Source organism: Ovis aries, chromosome 7 (assembly GCF_016772045.2).
Source record: "Ovis aries strain OAR_USU_Benz2616 breed Rambouillet chromosome 7, ARS-UI_Ramb_v3.0, whole genome shotgun sequence".
NCBI lineage: Eukaryota > Metazoa > Chordata > Mammalia > Artiodactyla > Bovidae > Ovis > Ovis aries.
Window position 1 is genome coordinate 5,174,083 of NC_056060.1, and position 16,152 is coordinate 5,190,234.

At 42.8% G+C, this 16,152-nt stretch overlaps 1 protein-coding gene across 1 annotated transcript; it reads left to right on the forward strand.

The window, feature by feature from the left end:
• Nucleotides 1-1,849: 1,849 nt before the first annotated feature.
• Nucleotides 1,850-14,138, forward strand: THOC3 (THO complex subunit 3). The gene is made up of 6 exons (XM_015096786.3): nt 1,850-2,160; nt 2,894-3,050; nt 4,382-4,586; nt 11,906-12,067; nt 12,185-12,285; nt 13,597-14,138. Exons 1-6 carry the CDS (start codon nt 1,894-1,896, stop codon nt 13,758-13,760), a joined length of 1,056 nt encoding a protein of 351 aa, XP_014952272.2. The 5' UTR covers nt 1,850-1,893; the 3' UTR covers nt 13,761-14,138.
• The last annotated feature ends 2,014 nt before the right edge of the window (nt 14,139-16,152 follow it).

Below are 16,152 nucleotides of genomic sequence, written 5' to 3' on the forward strand. Positions count from 1 at the left end.
GTGACTGCTTGGGTTGCAGTCTGTGAGACCTGGTCTCTCCCATTTGGGTGGTCTGAGGAGACTGAGGGCCAGTTTGATTCGGTGCCTGGCTCCCTCAGAGATGACAGCTGGGCAAAGCGTGGAAACCTGACCCTGCAGGAGCTGCCAACTGAGATCTGCCTCCTCTTGGTCAGGACTGAGACCTTGGAGAGTGAAAGTTGTTCCTTGGGACCTTGCTCTTTCTTGTCAAGACGGAGAATAACATTGTTTGGTCGGAGATTATAGGAACATTGTTACCTGATCATGACCTGACTTCAAGAGCAAAGGCTCTGGCACCAAGAAGTTAGCAACAACTTACCACGCCCCTCATTCACCTTTTGCTTTTAAAGGGGCTTGCTGAAAGCTTTTAGTAACTTCAGGGTTCTTAGGGCATGAAGAACCCACCCATCTCCTTGTATGAACCTATAATAAACTTTTGCTTTTAAAGGGGCTTGCTGAAAGCTTTTAGTAACTTCAGGGTTCTTAGGGCATGAGCCACCCATCTCCTTGTATGAACCTATAATGAGCCTTTCTCTGTTCCAGACTCTTAATGTTTTAGTATTGATTGGCCTCGCTCTGCCGTTGCATACATGGACTTGTGATTTGGTACCAAAGCCACCTTTGGAAGGCCTCACAAGAAATTTTACCGTATTTTTTTGTAAGGGGAATTTGGGTACATCAGAGAGAAGTAATCTCACTCTCCCACTTTATTCTCTCATTTTTTTCTACATTTATTATCAAATGCACGTGTTACCTTTTTAAAAAGTCTTGTATTTATGGAAATTTTCAGCCAATTTTTCACCACCGAAACACAGCCCCCAGCTCACTGGCCCTTCTCAAGCGACTTGTCTGGCGCTGGCAACTCACCACCTCTTTCTTCAGTAAGAAAATGCTGGACATGTGGTCTGAGGTATGGGCGTGAGGTGTGGGGACCAGTCCAAGGGGCATGAAAAGGCATTTACTCTTCACTCTGTGTATGTTATGTATTTTTGCATATATACGAATGCGCATCTAGAACAGCCTTCTAAACACAAGGAATTTGTCTCAAAATCATCCCAACAGCCTTCGGCAGCCTCCTTTCCCCGCAGCAAGTGAAAAAGAGAGTCACTCAGTAGTATCCGTATCCTTATAGCTTACGGAATTCTCCAGGCCAGAATAGTGGAGTAGGTAGCTGGTTCCTCCTCCAGGAGATCTTTCCAACCCAGGAATCAAACCCGGGTCTCCCGCATTAGCGGGTGGATTCTTTACCAGCTGAGCCACCAGGGAAATCCCAAACCTCTCACCTATTTTCCCAGAGAGGTTCACCGGCTCCTCCTGCAGTAGGAAGTAGAGAGCCTTCGGCTCTAAGTGAGTGGGCTGAAAGGTGGGAGTAACCCAGAAAAAAATGTGTTTTTAACTGACAGCGAACTGAGGTTTAGAATTGCGTTATTTCTTCGATTAAACAGGGATACAAATATATCTACCAAACAGTAGGTAAGGAGAAAGTTAAGGACCCTAAAAACCTCCTAGTGGCTAATGGAAGGGAAAGTCGCTCAGTCGTGTCCGACTTAGGCTACAGTCCATGGGATTTTCCAGGCAAGAGTACCCAGGGGTCGAACTCGGGTCTCCCGCCTTGTAGGCAGACACTTTATCCACTGAGCCACCAGGGAAGCCCCCTAATGATTAATAGTGAAGGAAATTTCAAGCGGAACCGCGACCACTGGAAAAGGTAAAGGCGGGAGCGCGCTGCATGCTGGGACTTGCAGTCTCTTCCGGGAGTGGTCCCCAGTGCGGGTGCGCGGAAGCGCGGGTGGTCTCTCCCGCGCATGCGTGCGGCGGCGGCGGCAGGGCTGATTGCCGCTAAGAATATTACTGAGCCGGTGTCCGGAATTCGTCATGGCGATTCCCCAGGCGTCCATGGGACCCTCAGCGCTGGGCCAGAGCGGTCCCGGCTCGATGGCTCCCTGGTGCTCAGTGTCAAGCGGCCCGACGCGCTACGTGCTCGGGATGCAGGAGCTGTTCCGCGGCCACAGTAAGACGCGCGAGTTCCCGGCGCACAGCGCCAAGGTGCACTCCGTGGCCTGGAGCTGCGACGGACGTCGCCTGGCCTCGGGGTCCTTCGACAAGACGGCCAGCGTCTTCTTGCTGGAGAAAGACCGGTTGGTGAGCCGCTGGGACCCGGCCCAGGCTAGGGAGAGAGGGGGTGTGGTGAGGCGAGGTTGAAGAATGGCGTGAGTGAGAGAGGGTGAGGAGGAGGGAGGAGGGAGAAGGGGTGTGGAGGTGAGGGGCGTGTGTGATGCGCGAAAGAGAAGTGTGGGGGGTGAGGCGGCGGGAACGGACTGATGAGAGGTGAGGATGGGGGTGATTGAGAGGAGGGCTGGTGGTTGGGGGCGGGGGACGGTGTACAGGGAGTGTGATAGTAAGGAGGCGTGAAGATGAGCGGGGGGTGAAGGGGAGTGTGGAGAATAAAGGCCGGTGGTGAGGATGGCGGGGAGACTTGTGTGGTGGTTTGGAGCGGCTGGGACAGTGGTGATGGGCTCCTGTGATGATGAGGAGAGTCCTTCTCAAAATGACAGGGCCTCTGTGGAATTGAGTAAGCGGGTTGGGACCCTTGGTGGAAGAGTACGGGTAGAAAACCACAAAGGAGGAAGGCCAGGGAGGGATAAAGAGAAAGGGCATTGGTGTGGACCCGGTCCTTAGAACTGTTCACACAGTGGGGAGGAAGGGAGGGTAGGGTGTTGGGAAGGGTTTAGGGGAAGTGATTTAGAAGGACTGGACTCTTTACTCATCCAAACTTATGTTGGTAGCCAGATACCTCGTTTTGAATAAGGTTAAGAAGTTACATGGGTAGGCGGGTACATATGGGTGAAGTGGTATCTGGATTTTGTTCTTTCAGGTCAAAGAAAACAATTATAGGGGACATGGGGATAGCGTGGACCAGCTCTGTTGGCATCCAAGTAACCCTGATCTCTTTGTCACTGCATCTGGAGACAAAACCATTCGCATCTGGGATGTGAGGACTACGAAATGCATTGCCACTGTGAACACTAAAGGTAACTGTTCAGAAGATGAGCTACTGATAGTCATTCATTTTAAATGTGCCTGGCCCTCTTGGTATGGGACATCCTGATCTGAATAAGACAGTCGCCAGCTCCAAGGACCTGAGAGTTTAGTGCAGGGAGAGACATATGTATTGAAAAAACTAACATAATATAACATGGTCATCCTGTAATGGATAGGTTTACAAGGTGGATACTGAGAATGGAAACACTTAAGTATGCCTGGGGAAGATAGGGAAGGCTTCACAGAATTTGAGCAAACCCTTAAGATAGCCATATAGATTTAGTGGTCACCTTGTAGTGGGTAGGCAGCTCTAGCAGGGAACAGCATGTACTAAGGGGTGGAGAATTTAGGAAACTGCTGATAGGGTAGAATGACTGATCTTGGAATAAATGACTTTGACAATTGGGGAGAAAAATGACCTGGAAGTTGTGTAGTACATTTATAGACTGTTCTTCCTCAGATATTGCCTTATAAACCTTGAGGCCATTTATTAAGTTATATTGGCTAAGATGTTATTGATTATAAGATGCATCAATATTTTATGTTTCATTAGAAAAGAAAATAAAGTTTTACTAGATAGTCATGATACACCAAAAATTTTGAAATACATCCTGATGCATTCTAAAATACATTACAGGTAATAAGGTATGAAAAACTATGCATCTTAGAATCAATAAAGTTGATGAAATTTGTGGGCTACTGGACTTTGTTGGCGAGACTTGTACCTGGAGGTGGAATGATATGGTTTCCCCAACTAGACAACTGGTGATATGTGAGTGAGTTAAGTATGTAGATGAACATTAAAAACTGATTGTATATATATTTTAATGCCTACTAGAAGAAAAGAACTAGCTTATAGTATTTATTGCCAAAGTGAAGCTATTTAAAAAATTTGGAGGGGTCAGTTTTAATAAAAGTCTTGAAGGAAGAAGTATAGCTATTAAATGGGTAGTTCAAAAATTGTGGAAATGGCATGTGAATGACTGGGGTTTGGGAAGTACAGGTATAAGAGAGAATCAGAGGCTCTGGTGTCAAGTACACATTTAGACCTTGGCTCTGTTACTTCATAGTTTTGATACTTTGGCCCATCTCTCTCTCAGTTTTTCGTCTGTAAAATGGGGAGGAAAAATGGCCCTTAGAGACATGTGAGCACTAAAGGGGGAAATGTGTAGATGAGTGTGCTGGACTTGTGGTTGGTCCTACTGATGAGGACCTTAGTGAATGAACTCTGGCGATAGCTCTAGTCTTTCTTTGATAACAAGATAAACTTCTGGAGGATTGTGGGCTAACAGTATCTTGCTGATCGTATCTGGGTTCCTAGGGGAGAACATTAATATCTGCTGGAGTCCTGACGGGCAGACCATCGCTGTAGGCAACAAGGATGATGTGGTGACGTTCATTGATGCCAAGACACACCGCTCCAAAGCAGAGGAGCAGTTCAAGTTTGAGGTCAATGAAATCTCCTGGAACAATGACAATAACATGTTCTTCCTGACAAATGGCAACGGTTGTATCAACATACTCAGGTGAGGGGGTTCTAAGTTTAAGGGACTGTCATGTCTTTGCACTGAGTGCTGTAGTGGATCCCGAGATGAATTAGATGTGAGTCTATCCTGAGGGAGCCAGAAGGACAAACAATTGACTGTTGAACAACATGGATTTAAACTACCCAGGTCCCCTTACATGTGGATTTTTTCAGTAGTAAATACTGCAGTACCACATGATCTGAGATTGGTTGAATCTGGGATGCAGAGCCACAGAGGAACCGTGGATACAGAGGACCAGTTGTAAGTTATACATGAGTTTTTAACTGTGTGTGTTCAACCCCTGTCACATCACCCCCTGACTTTGTTCAGAGATTGACTGTAGTAATAAGGAATTCTAACCTCTTGAGCACCTTTGAGCTAGGTACCGTATATTTTACTGAGTCTGGAGAGAAATCCTAGGGAGCTGATGATGGTGTGCTTCCCATTTCACAGATGAAGATCAGGGATCTCAGAGGGGTTAAGTGACTAGTGAGCACTTGAACTGGATGTACCTTGAAGTATAGCTAATTTGTACTTTCAAAGTCTCAGTTTAAATATCACTTTCCTCTGCATCCCCAAGGTTAGAAGCTTATTTTATGTACTTACATTGGAAGCATTTCTCATTCTCCATTATAAATGCATGTTTATTTCTTTGTGTCTTCTAGTAGACTAAATTCTGTGAATTAGGAGCTGTATTTAACTTGTTTACTGTTGAATCCCTAGTGCCTAGCCCAGTACCTGCTATACATAGTCAGGATCTTAGTAAATATTCTCTAAATGAATGAAGTTGTGGAATTGAAGTTGAGGTCTATCTGATTCTGTTCTTCCTGCTGTCTTGGGTGGACACTGCAAGGCAGAGTGTGCTAGGCTCTGTGTTAGAGAGACTGGGAGTTTGCTGTAGAATCCCAAGGATTGACTGTGGGACTTGGGAGTTGAAGGAGGCAGCTTCTGAGCTTGACCTTGAAAGATTAATAGAATTTTAAGAATCAGCAGAAGCGAACTGCACCATGGACAAAACAAGTATGAATGAACATGGCTTATTTGGAAAGTAGTCAGTAGATCAGAATTGCTGGGAGTGGTGGCAGATAAAGTGTCTGAAGAGAGGTCCTGAAACAGGAAGATAAAGTTGAAGTATAATTTGGTACCAGATTATTCGGCTCTGAAATTCTGTGCTTAGTAACTTGAATTTTACTCTGTAGGCAGTGTTTGTTTTTTTTTTAAGCTTTTGTATTAGAAAATAAAACAGATGTAGAAAACCACAAAATGCAAGTATATAGCTTCAGTTCAGTTCAGTCGCTCAGTCGTGTCCGACTCTTTGCGACCCCATGAGTCGCAGCTCGCCAGGCCTCCCTGTCCATCACCGACTCCTGGAGTTCACTCAGACTTGCGTTCATCGAGTCAGTGATGCCATCCAGCCATCTCATCCTCGGTCGTCCCCTTCTTCTCCTGCCCCTAATCCCTCCCAGCATCAAAGTCTTTTCCAATGAGTCAACTCTTCGCATGAGGTGGCCAAAGTACTGGAGTTTCAGCTTTAGCATCATTCCTTCCAAAGAAATCCCAGGGTTGCTCTCCTTCAGAATGGACTGGTTGGATCTCCTTGCAGTCCAAGGGACTCTCAAGAGTCTTCTCCAACACCACAGATCAAAAGCATCATTTCTTCAGCGCTCAGCCTTCTTCACAGTCCAACTCTCACATCCATACATGACTACTGGAAAAACCATAGCCGTGACTAGACGGACTTTAGTTGGCAAAGTAATGTCTCTGCTTTTCAATATGCTATCTAGGTTGCTCGTAACTTTTCTTCCAAGGAGTAAGCGTCTTTTAATTTCATGGCTGCAATCACCATCTGCAGTGATTTTGGAGCCCCCAAAAATAAAGTCTGACACTGTTTCCCCATCTATTTCCCATGAAGTGATGGGACCGGATGCCATGATCTTCGTTTTCTGAATGTTGAGCTTTAAGCCAACTTTTTCACTCTCCTCTTTCACTTTCATCAAGAGGCTTTTAGTTCCTCCTCACTTTCTGCCATAAGGGTGGTGTCATCTGCATATCTGAGGTTATTGATATTTCTCCCGGCAATCTTGATTCCAGCTTGTGTTTCTTCCAGTCCAGTGTTTCTCATGATGTACTCTGCATATAAGTTAAATAAGGAGGGTGACAATATACAGCCTTGACGTACTCCTTTTCCTGTTTGGAACCAGTCTGTTGTTCCATGTCCAGTTCTAACTGTTGCTTCCTGGCCTGCATACAGATTTCTCAAGAGGCAGGTTAGGTGGTCTGGTATTCCCGTCTCTTTCAGAATTTTCCACAGTTTCTTGTGATCCACACAGTCAAAGGCTTTGGCATAGTCAATAAAGCAGAAATAGATGTTTTTCTGGAACTCTCTTGCTCTTTCCATGATCCAGCAGATGTTGGCAATTTGATGTCTGGCTCCTCTGCCTTTTCTAAATCCAGCTTGAACATCAGGAAGTTCACGGTTCACATATTGCTGAAGCCTGGCTTGGAGAATTTTGAGCATGACTTTACTAGCGTGTGAGATGAGTGCAGTTGTGCGGTAGTTTGAGCATTCTTTGGCATTGCCTTTCTTTGGGATTGGAATGAAAACTGACCTTTTCCAGTCCTGTGGCCACTGCTGAGTATATAGCTTAATGAACTAGTATATGCATAACACCTGTGTAATCCCACCAAATCAAGAAATATTACTTTGCTTGCCATCTCAAAAGTCTTTCCATGGGCTTTGTCCTAATCAAAAACTCCCTCCTCGAAAAGCACTGTCTTGATTTTTACATTATTTCTTTATAGTTTTGCTACTAAATGTGAATTTCTGGATAGTCTAATTTTGCCCTTTTAAAAAAGTGTGATATGCCTTTTAAGTCAGTTAAACTATGGAGTCTCCTTCTTTCCCTTTGTCCTACTAGAACTTAACTGTTAAAAAAACAGACTGTTAACCTGGGGAGCTTGTCCTAGACTGGATTTTGCTGATTCCGATAGTTTGCTTATTTAAGAGTCACTTTGTCTTATCAGTTTGGTTACCCAGTACATTTAGAGAAGAAATGATAAATGCTTGATAATGAATTAGTTCTCTACCGATTCCAAAGATGATCTGCTACTTTTTTTTTTAAAGGAGGATTGTTATGGACCTATGTATTTAAGCATAGTAGATATGTTTCAATCTGTCATAATCATTATCCTTATTGAAGCTGAATTTATCTTTGGCACACAGAATCCTCTTCAAGTTGGTTCCTGAGTCATGTTTTGTAACACAATCCTCATAGTCTTCAGTTTCTTGCTCTCTGGTATAACAAGATATGCCAAGTTCATCCTGTGTATTTCCTGTCTCAAATCTTTAATTAGAAAATTCCCAGAGAATTCTGGATTCTTTCACTAGAAAATATTAAAACTCAGGACGTCCATATTGTTGAGTTGATCATTTCTAGACCTTTCCAGTGGAGAAGGCAATGGCACCCCACTCCACTACTCTTGCCTGGAAAATCCCCTGGAAGCAGGAGCCTGGTAGGCTGCAGTCCATGGGGTCGCTAAGAGTCGGGCACGACTGAGCGACTTCACTTTCGCTCTTCACTTTCATGCATTGGGGAAGGAAATGGCAACCCACTCCAGTGTTCTTGCCTGGAGAATCCCAGGGACAGGGGAGCCTGGTGGGCTGCCGTCTCTGGGGTCGCACAGAGTCGGACACGACTGAAGCGGCTTAGCAGCAGCAGACCTTTCCAGTAGACAGAGCTAGGAAGTATATGTATGTACTTAAAGACAAAATAATTTGTAAATTCATACATATAGCTTCCAGTTAAAATCTCTTTGCTTGCAAGCCAAGTATTCTGATTCTCAGAAGTGCAGGGGATTATAGAATTTGAGTTTCCCATGGTTACCTACTACCTTCATTCCCTGTTACACACACAGATATTTAACAGTAGTGCTACCACCACCAGTGTGATTACTTAAAATTATAAGTTTTGCTTTTATAATATGTCTTCCTCCATTAAAAAAAAGTTAATACTACATGTTGTCAGATTACACAGTTATTACATTACTTTTAAACATACATAATTTCTGCAAGAGACTATATATATTTAACGTTCACCACCAACCTTGGGCTGGTAAGTCTTCAGTCACTGATTGTCACAGCTTACTCCAGTTTTGATTCCTCAAAAAGTGTTCAAGGGGAGCAATGTTCCCTGAGTTCATACTTGTCATAACTTATATACTTAGAAAACTTAAGAGATACTTATATTGTGCTGCTTCTTTGAACACTTTATAATTGATAGCTTTGCTAGATATGAAAACTTTGATTCATATTTTCTTACTTGTTTTTTTGTTTTACTCCATTTTCTTTTGGTGTAAAGTGTTATTGTCAGAAGTCTGCTGATAATCTAATTTTTTGAAAGTCCATTATTTTCAGCTCCTTATTGCAAAATTCAAACTTAAATTGGAGAAAGTAGGGAAAACCACTAGGCCATTCAGGTATGACCCTTATGATTATACAGTGGAAGTGACAAATATATTCAAGGGATTAAATGCAATAGAGTGCCTGAAAATCTGTGGACAGAGGTTTATAACATTGTACAGGAGACAGTGACCAAAACCATCTCAAAGAAAAAGAAATGCAAGACAGCAAAATGGTTGTCTGAGGAGGCCTTCCAAATAGCTGAGAAAAGAAGAGAAGTGAAAGGCAAAGGAGAAAGGGAAAGATACCCAACTGAGTGCAAGGAGAGATTAGAAAGCCTTCTTAAGTGAACATGCAAAGAAAAAGAGGAAAATAATAGAACGGGAAAGACTAGAGAATCTTCAAGAAAATTGGAAATATGAAGGAAACAATTTCATGAAAAGATGGGCACAATAAAGGACAGAAATGGCAAGGACTAAACAGAAGCAGAAGAGATTAAGAAGAAGTGGCAAGAATACCCAGAAGAACTGCACAATAAAGACCTTAATGACCTGGATAACTATGATGATGTGGTCACTCACCTAGAGTAAGACATCCTAGAGTGTGAAGTCAGGTAGGCCTTAGGAAGCATTACAATGAACAAAGCTAGTATAGGTGATGGAATTCCAGCTGAACTATTTCAAATCCTAAAAGATGATGCTGTTAAACTGCTGCACTCAATATGTCAGCAAATTTGGAAAACTCAGCAGTGGCTACAGGACTGGAAAAGGTCAGTTTTCATTTCAGTCCCAAAGAAGGGCAATACCAAAGAATGTTTAAAACTATCACACAGTTGCACTCGTTTCACATGCCAGCAAAGTCATGCTCAAAATCCTTCAGGCTAGGGTTCAACAGTATGTGAACCGAGAATTTTTTGATATCTGTGCTGAATATAGAAAAGGCAGAAGAACCAGAGATAAAATTGCTGTCATCTGTTGAATTATAGGAAAAGCAAGAGAATTCCAGAAAAACGTCTACTTCTGCTTCATTGACTATGCCAAAGCCTTTGACTGTGTAGACCACAACAAACTGTGGAAAATTCTTAAAGAGATGGGAATACCAGAACACCTTACCTGCCTCCGTCTAGTCAAAGCTGTGGTTTTTCCAGTAGTCAAGTATGGATGTGAGAGGTGGACTATAAAGAAAGCTGAGTGCCAAAGAGTCGATGCTTTTGAACTGTGGTGTTGGAGAAGACTCGTAAGAGTCCCTTGGACTGCAAGGAGATCAAACCAGTCAATCCTAAAGAAAATCAGTCCTGAATATTCATTGGAGAGACTGATGCTGAAGCTGAAACTCCAGTACTTTGGCTGCCTGATGCAAAGAACAGACTCATTGGGAAAGACCCTGATGCTGGGAAAGATTGAAGACAAGAGGAGAAGGGGACGACAGAGGATGAGTTTGTTAGATGGCATCACCGACTCATTGGACATGAGTTTGAGCAAGCTCTGGGAGTTGGTGATAGACAGGGAGGCCTGATGTGCTGCAGTCCACAGGGTCGCAAAGAGTTGGACACAACTGAGTGACTGAATTGAACTTACCTGCCTCCTGAGAACCTGTATGCAAGTCAAGAAGCAACAGTTAGAACCGGATATGGAACAAAGGAGTGGCTCTAAATTGGAAAAGGAGTATATCAGGTCTATATATTGTCACTCTGCTTAATTTATATGCTGAGTACATCATGTGAAATGCTGTGCTGGATGAATCACAAGCTGGAATCAAGATTGCTGGGAGAAATATCAACAACCTTAGGTTTGCAGATGATACCATCCTAATGGCAGAGAGTGAAGAGGAACCAAAGAGCCTCTTGATGAAGGTGAAAGAGGAGAGAAAAAGCTGGCTTAAAACTCAGCATTAAAAAATCTAAGATTATGGTATCCTTCCCATCACTTCGTGGCAAATAGATGGAGAAAGATGGAAACAGTGACAGATTTTCTTTTCTCGGGTTCTCAGATCACTGTGGATGGTGACCGTGACCATGAAATTAGAAGACGCTTGCGCCTTGGAAGAAAAGCTATGACAGACCAAGACAGTGTGTTAAAAAGCAGAGATAGAGGGATGGTATGGGGAGGGAGGTGGGAGGGGGGTTCAGGGAGGGAAACACGTGTGCACCTGTGGCAGATTCATGTTGATGTATGGCAAAACCAATACAATATTGTAATCAGCCTCCAATTAAAATAAATTTATATTTAAAAAAAAGCAGAGATATCACTTTGCCAACAAAGATCCATATAGTCAAAGCTATGGTTTTTCCAGCAGTCATATATGGATGGGTGAGTTGGACCATAAAGAAGGCTGAGGGCTGAAGAGTTGATTCTTTTGAACTGTGGTGCTGGGAGGAGACTCTTGGACAGCAAAGAGATCAAACTAGTCAAAAGGAAATCAACCCTGAATATTCTTTGGAAGGACCAATGCTGAAGCTGAAGCTCCAATACTTTGGTCATCTGATGGGAAGAGCTGACTCATTGGAAAAGCCCTGATGCTGGGAAAGATTAAGGGCAGGAGGAGAAGGGGACAACAGAGGATAAGATGGTTGGATGGCATCACCAACTCAGTGGACAGGAGTTTAAGCAAATACCAGGAGATAGTGAAGGACAGGGAAGCCTGATGTGCTGCAGTCCATGGGGTTGCAAAGAGTTGGACACTGCTTAGCTACTGAACAACAACACATGTCTCTGTGTTGGTTAGTCTGGGTTCATATTCTTAAGTATATGGTGTGTTGTTTCAGTATATTTTTGAAATCTCTTTATTTCAGGAAAGCCTTGATTTACAGTCTTTGATGCTTATTCTGTTGTCTTTGGTTTTCTTCTTCAGCGTCTCCTGTTTCTATCTTAGTACCAGGGTCATGTCCCCCAGTTTGATTGATGTCTGTTTTGTTTTTCAGCTACCCAGAGCTGAAGCCTGTGCAGTCCATCAACGCCCATCCTTCCAACTGTATCTGTATCAAGTTTGACCCCATGGGGAAGTACTTTGCAACAGGAAGTGCAGATGCTTTGGTCAGCCTTTGGGATGTAGATGAGTTAGTGTGTGTTCGATGCTTTTCGAGGTAAGCAACTCTACCAGCACTTTGCTTGTTGGATAAGTTAGTTTTATTTCATTTTGAGTGAAGTTGGCCCTCCCCTTTGGATTATTCTGTCTCCTTGTCTGGTCTGCTCTGCTATAGGCTGGATTGGCCTGTGAGGACCCTCAGTTTTAGCCATGATGGGAAAATGCTGGCATCAGCCTCAGAAGATCACTTCATTGACATTGCTGAAGTAGAGACAGGTAACTAAACCCTCACCATCTTAACGAGACTCCTCTGTCATTCATCCCTGGCCGTGAGAACTCCTATCCTGTGTTTTCATCTCTGTTCCTTACTACTTTGCCAGTATTAGCATAAATGCATTTGCCTTCTTAAGGCAAGTGTGTTTATTATGACTATTACCAGGTAATGAGGGAGCAAAGATTTAGGAAAGAGAGGGGCAGGTCTGAAAGAAAGTGATTAAAGAAAACAGTTTGCTTTTTATTCACTTTTAATTTTTCCATTATAATAATATTTTTTCAAAATTTTTAAAATATAGAAAGGAAGAATGAATGAATGGATGGACAGATGGATGGATGAGTGATCTCACCATTTAAATACTGCCTCTTTTAGCAATATGGTATATTTCTTTTTGTCTTTTGCCTGTATGTTGACTTACATATTTTACAATTTAAGAAATTATCAAAGCGCGTGTGATTTGTTTTAAAAAGCAACAAGACAGAACTTGAAAATAGAAAAATGAGTATTTCTTCAAGTTTATTTTTAATATAACTTTATTGCTTTTGGAAATACATGATACTTCAGTAAAAGAATTCAAACTATATAGAAAACTTCAAAGAAAGTATGTATGTGTGTGTAGAAACAATATTATAAAAACAGCTTTATCGAAAAATTCACATACCATCTAAATTGACCAATTTAAAGTGTATAATTCTGTGTATCCTGCATTTTTAAATCAACACCACACTGTGAACACATTAATCCAGCTTTAAAAAGTGGCTTTGGAAAAACCATGTTTAATTTCAACAAACAAGCAGGATAAAAATTTTGGAAAAAGAATTTTATTTGCAAGGCAAGTGTGGTTGAGTAGAAAGATCTGTGGCTTCGGACAGACTGACTTTCTGTGTTGACTCTGTTCTTTCTCTCCCTTTTTTTTTTTCGCTGCTGCTTCTTTGAGGTGTAACTTAACTGTTCAGTTACCCGTTTCTTTATAAAATCGGGTTTAAAACCATTACTTGTGTTGATGGATAAAGTTGTCATACTTTATTAATGCATCTGATTCACAAGACATGCTCAACAAAGAGCTGACATTGCAGTTTTTTTAGGAAGTGTAGGCTAGGGCTCAGAGCATGGGCTGTTAGGTTCAGATCCTGCTCCGCCACCCGACTGCCTTGTGACCCCTCTGTACCTCAGTGTTCTCTGTAAAACGGGGTAGAATTGTTTGTATCCTATAGGACTATTATGCAGATTAAATGAGTTAACATAGGTAAGTACTTAATGAGTGTGGTCTACTGTTAACATACTGATTGATGTCCCTATATTGATTTTTATAGGAGACAAGCTGTGGGAGGTTCAGTGTGAGTCCCCGACCTTCACTGTGGCTTGGCACCCCAAAAGGCCTCTGCTGGCGTTTGCCTGTGATGACAAAGATGGCAAATATGACAGCAGTCGGGAAGCTGGAACTGTGAAGCTGTTTGGGCTTCCCAATGATTCCTGATAGGAGGACCCAGCGTATGGCAGAGGCTTCCGTTGTATAGTTAGTTGGGTCTGTTCTCTGGGGGTTGGCGGGCAGCTAAAGTATTTATGAATCGGTATAAATTGTATCAGTGTTTTGTTCCGCTGCCCGTTCCGATCATTCCCTGCCCCTTGCAGTGATGACACCAGCATGCCTTGTCCCCTGGGCACTTCCTGTCTTCCTACTGTTGGGCACGTGGTGGGATTTGTTGGGCTTGGTTCTGCTTGGACAGTATGTAGTTTGGAGAGGTAGGCGAGGAAGGGTGAGACGGGGTTGGAGATTTTTTATAATAAAAAAGAAGTACATATTAATAATTTTGAGAATTGAACATTTAATAAAACTGACTTTTTAATTATGGGACTTCTGGGACTTTAAAAATTATGGTAATATTATCCTGATTATTTTCTTATGTCATTATAGGGAGGTGTTGTAGCACTGTATTTTAAAAAAGTTTCAGATGGGATTTAAAGGTTGTAATCCTGTCATTTAATGTCATAAGCAAGAACTCGATGGTTTGTGGTGTGAACTGCATGGACAGTGACACTGATAACATGTTGAGTCATCACTCGTTCATGTCTACGTGTACCTGGCCTTATTCTGCAAAGATTTGTAGGCCACAGATTTATGATAAACATTGAGGAAAAATAGTAAAATATATAATTTTTATATGTTAAAAATATAAGTAAGAAGTATAAGTATGATATAAGCTATAAATTAGAATGGGAAGTCAAGACTGAGGGGAATTAAAATAGAAACCTGCAGAGAATAAGAACCTAATTGAATGATTGAACTAAAATTTGGCTCTGTACTCCCCGGTGGCAAAGTGAAGAAGGGGCTAAGTCAGCTAATTCTTATTAAAATAAGCACATGCCAGCTCCCTCAGGGAAGGCACAGCTTTTAATAGCTCTTATCACCAGAAGAAATGGCTCATGTAGGGGGTTGTTATCTGTGAGCAGCATCTTGATTTCATTGTGTTTTAATGGATTTCAGCTTAAAAAAGAAACACCAAATCAAATATACCTCAGAAAGTGATGTTTGTGGAAAAATTTGGAAAAGCCGGTAAGCAAAAAGAAAACTCATATTTCTAACACCAGGAGATAACCGTTTTTCTGCTAATAAGCATTTTTATATATATGCTTCTAGGAGTTTTCTTGTATTCATGTTTTTTATGTAAAAACATGTTTAGAAAAATCTTGAGGGGTAGACAAATCAAGTATGAGCAGATAAAAGCATACAAGGTGCTCAGCTCCATGTTTGGCAGTATATAAATCACCGAGTCTTAATAGGCATTTTTGATTATCAGACATACCCTGTGTGTCTGGTATTGTAATGACCACTTCACTCAATTTTTGCAACAACCTTGAGAGGTTGGGTGTTATCACCATTTCACTACCTCAGGGAGTTCAGCTCAGAGTTACTTATTAAGTGACAGTATTCAGATCTAGGTTTGCTTACAGGCCCATATGCCTTCTGTTGCAATGGCTATTCTGGTTCCATTTGCGCTTCCCATTTGACAGATGAATAAACCTTGGCTCTGAGCTGTTAAGTCTTGGTGCAGGTTAGCAGGTGATCAGTTGAGCTCCATCTGCAGGCTCGGTAGTATTTCCTGCAGCCTGGAACAGCCTCTGCCTCCACCTTCCCTGGAGAATGGTTTCTTTAGTTGCAAACCAACTAGCCACCTCATTGTGTAAGAAGTTCAGATTTGCTGCATTGATGACCCCATTGCTAAATTGACTAGAATTACAAGTCAGATTGAGATTATGGTGTCTCTTGCTGAGATCCTGGATTTTCTGTGGCATGAGAGCCAGGGAAGGATGGAACTTACCAAGTGTTAAGCTTGTGTGAGTTGTACATGTGTGCCTTGAGGATTGTTCCCTCCACCGTAGTGTGTGGAGGGGGAGGGTTGTGCAAGGAGCTGTGTGTTGGGGAGTGGTGGGAGCGGGAAGGTTCCCGGCAGAGTGTTGGGAGGCTAGAGCAGGGTTAGATCCAAGGAGCAGGCAGGCAGGAGCAGGCTGTGCTCTCCAGTCAGGAGACTGATGTGGAGGGCCAGAGGCTGGGTCACAAGAGGCCGTTTCTGGGAGTTCCCAGAGAGGGTGCGGGGGTGGGGGTGGTGTGTGTGTGTGTAGCTGGTTAGGGTGTGGTGTGTGGGTGAGCTCAGTGTGTGTGTGTGTGTAGCTGGTTGAGGTGTGATGTGTGGGTGAGCTCTGTGTGTGTGTGCACGCGCACATGTGTGTAGCTGGTTGGGGTGTGATGTGTGGGTGAGCTCAGTTGAGAAAGACCAGGAATGACTTCCTAGCTGTTTCCCTTACACACTTAAGCTGTTTACTGTCAGAGGTGTGTTTTCTACTCTTGGAGAGTTCTAGTCACAAAAGGG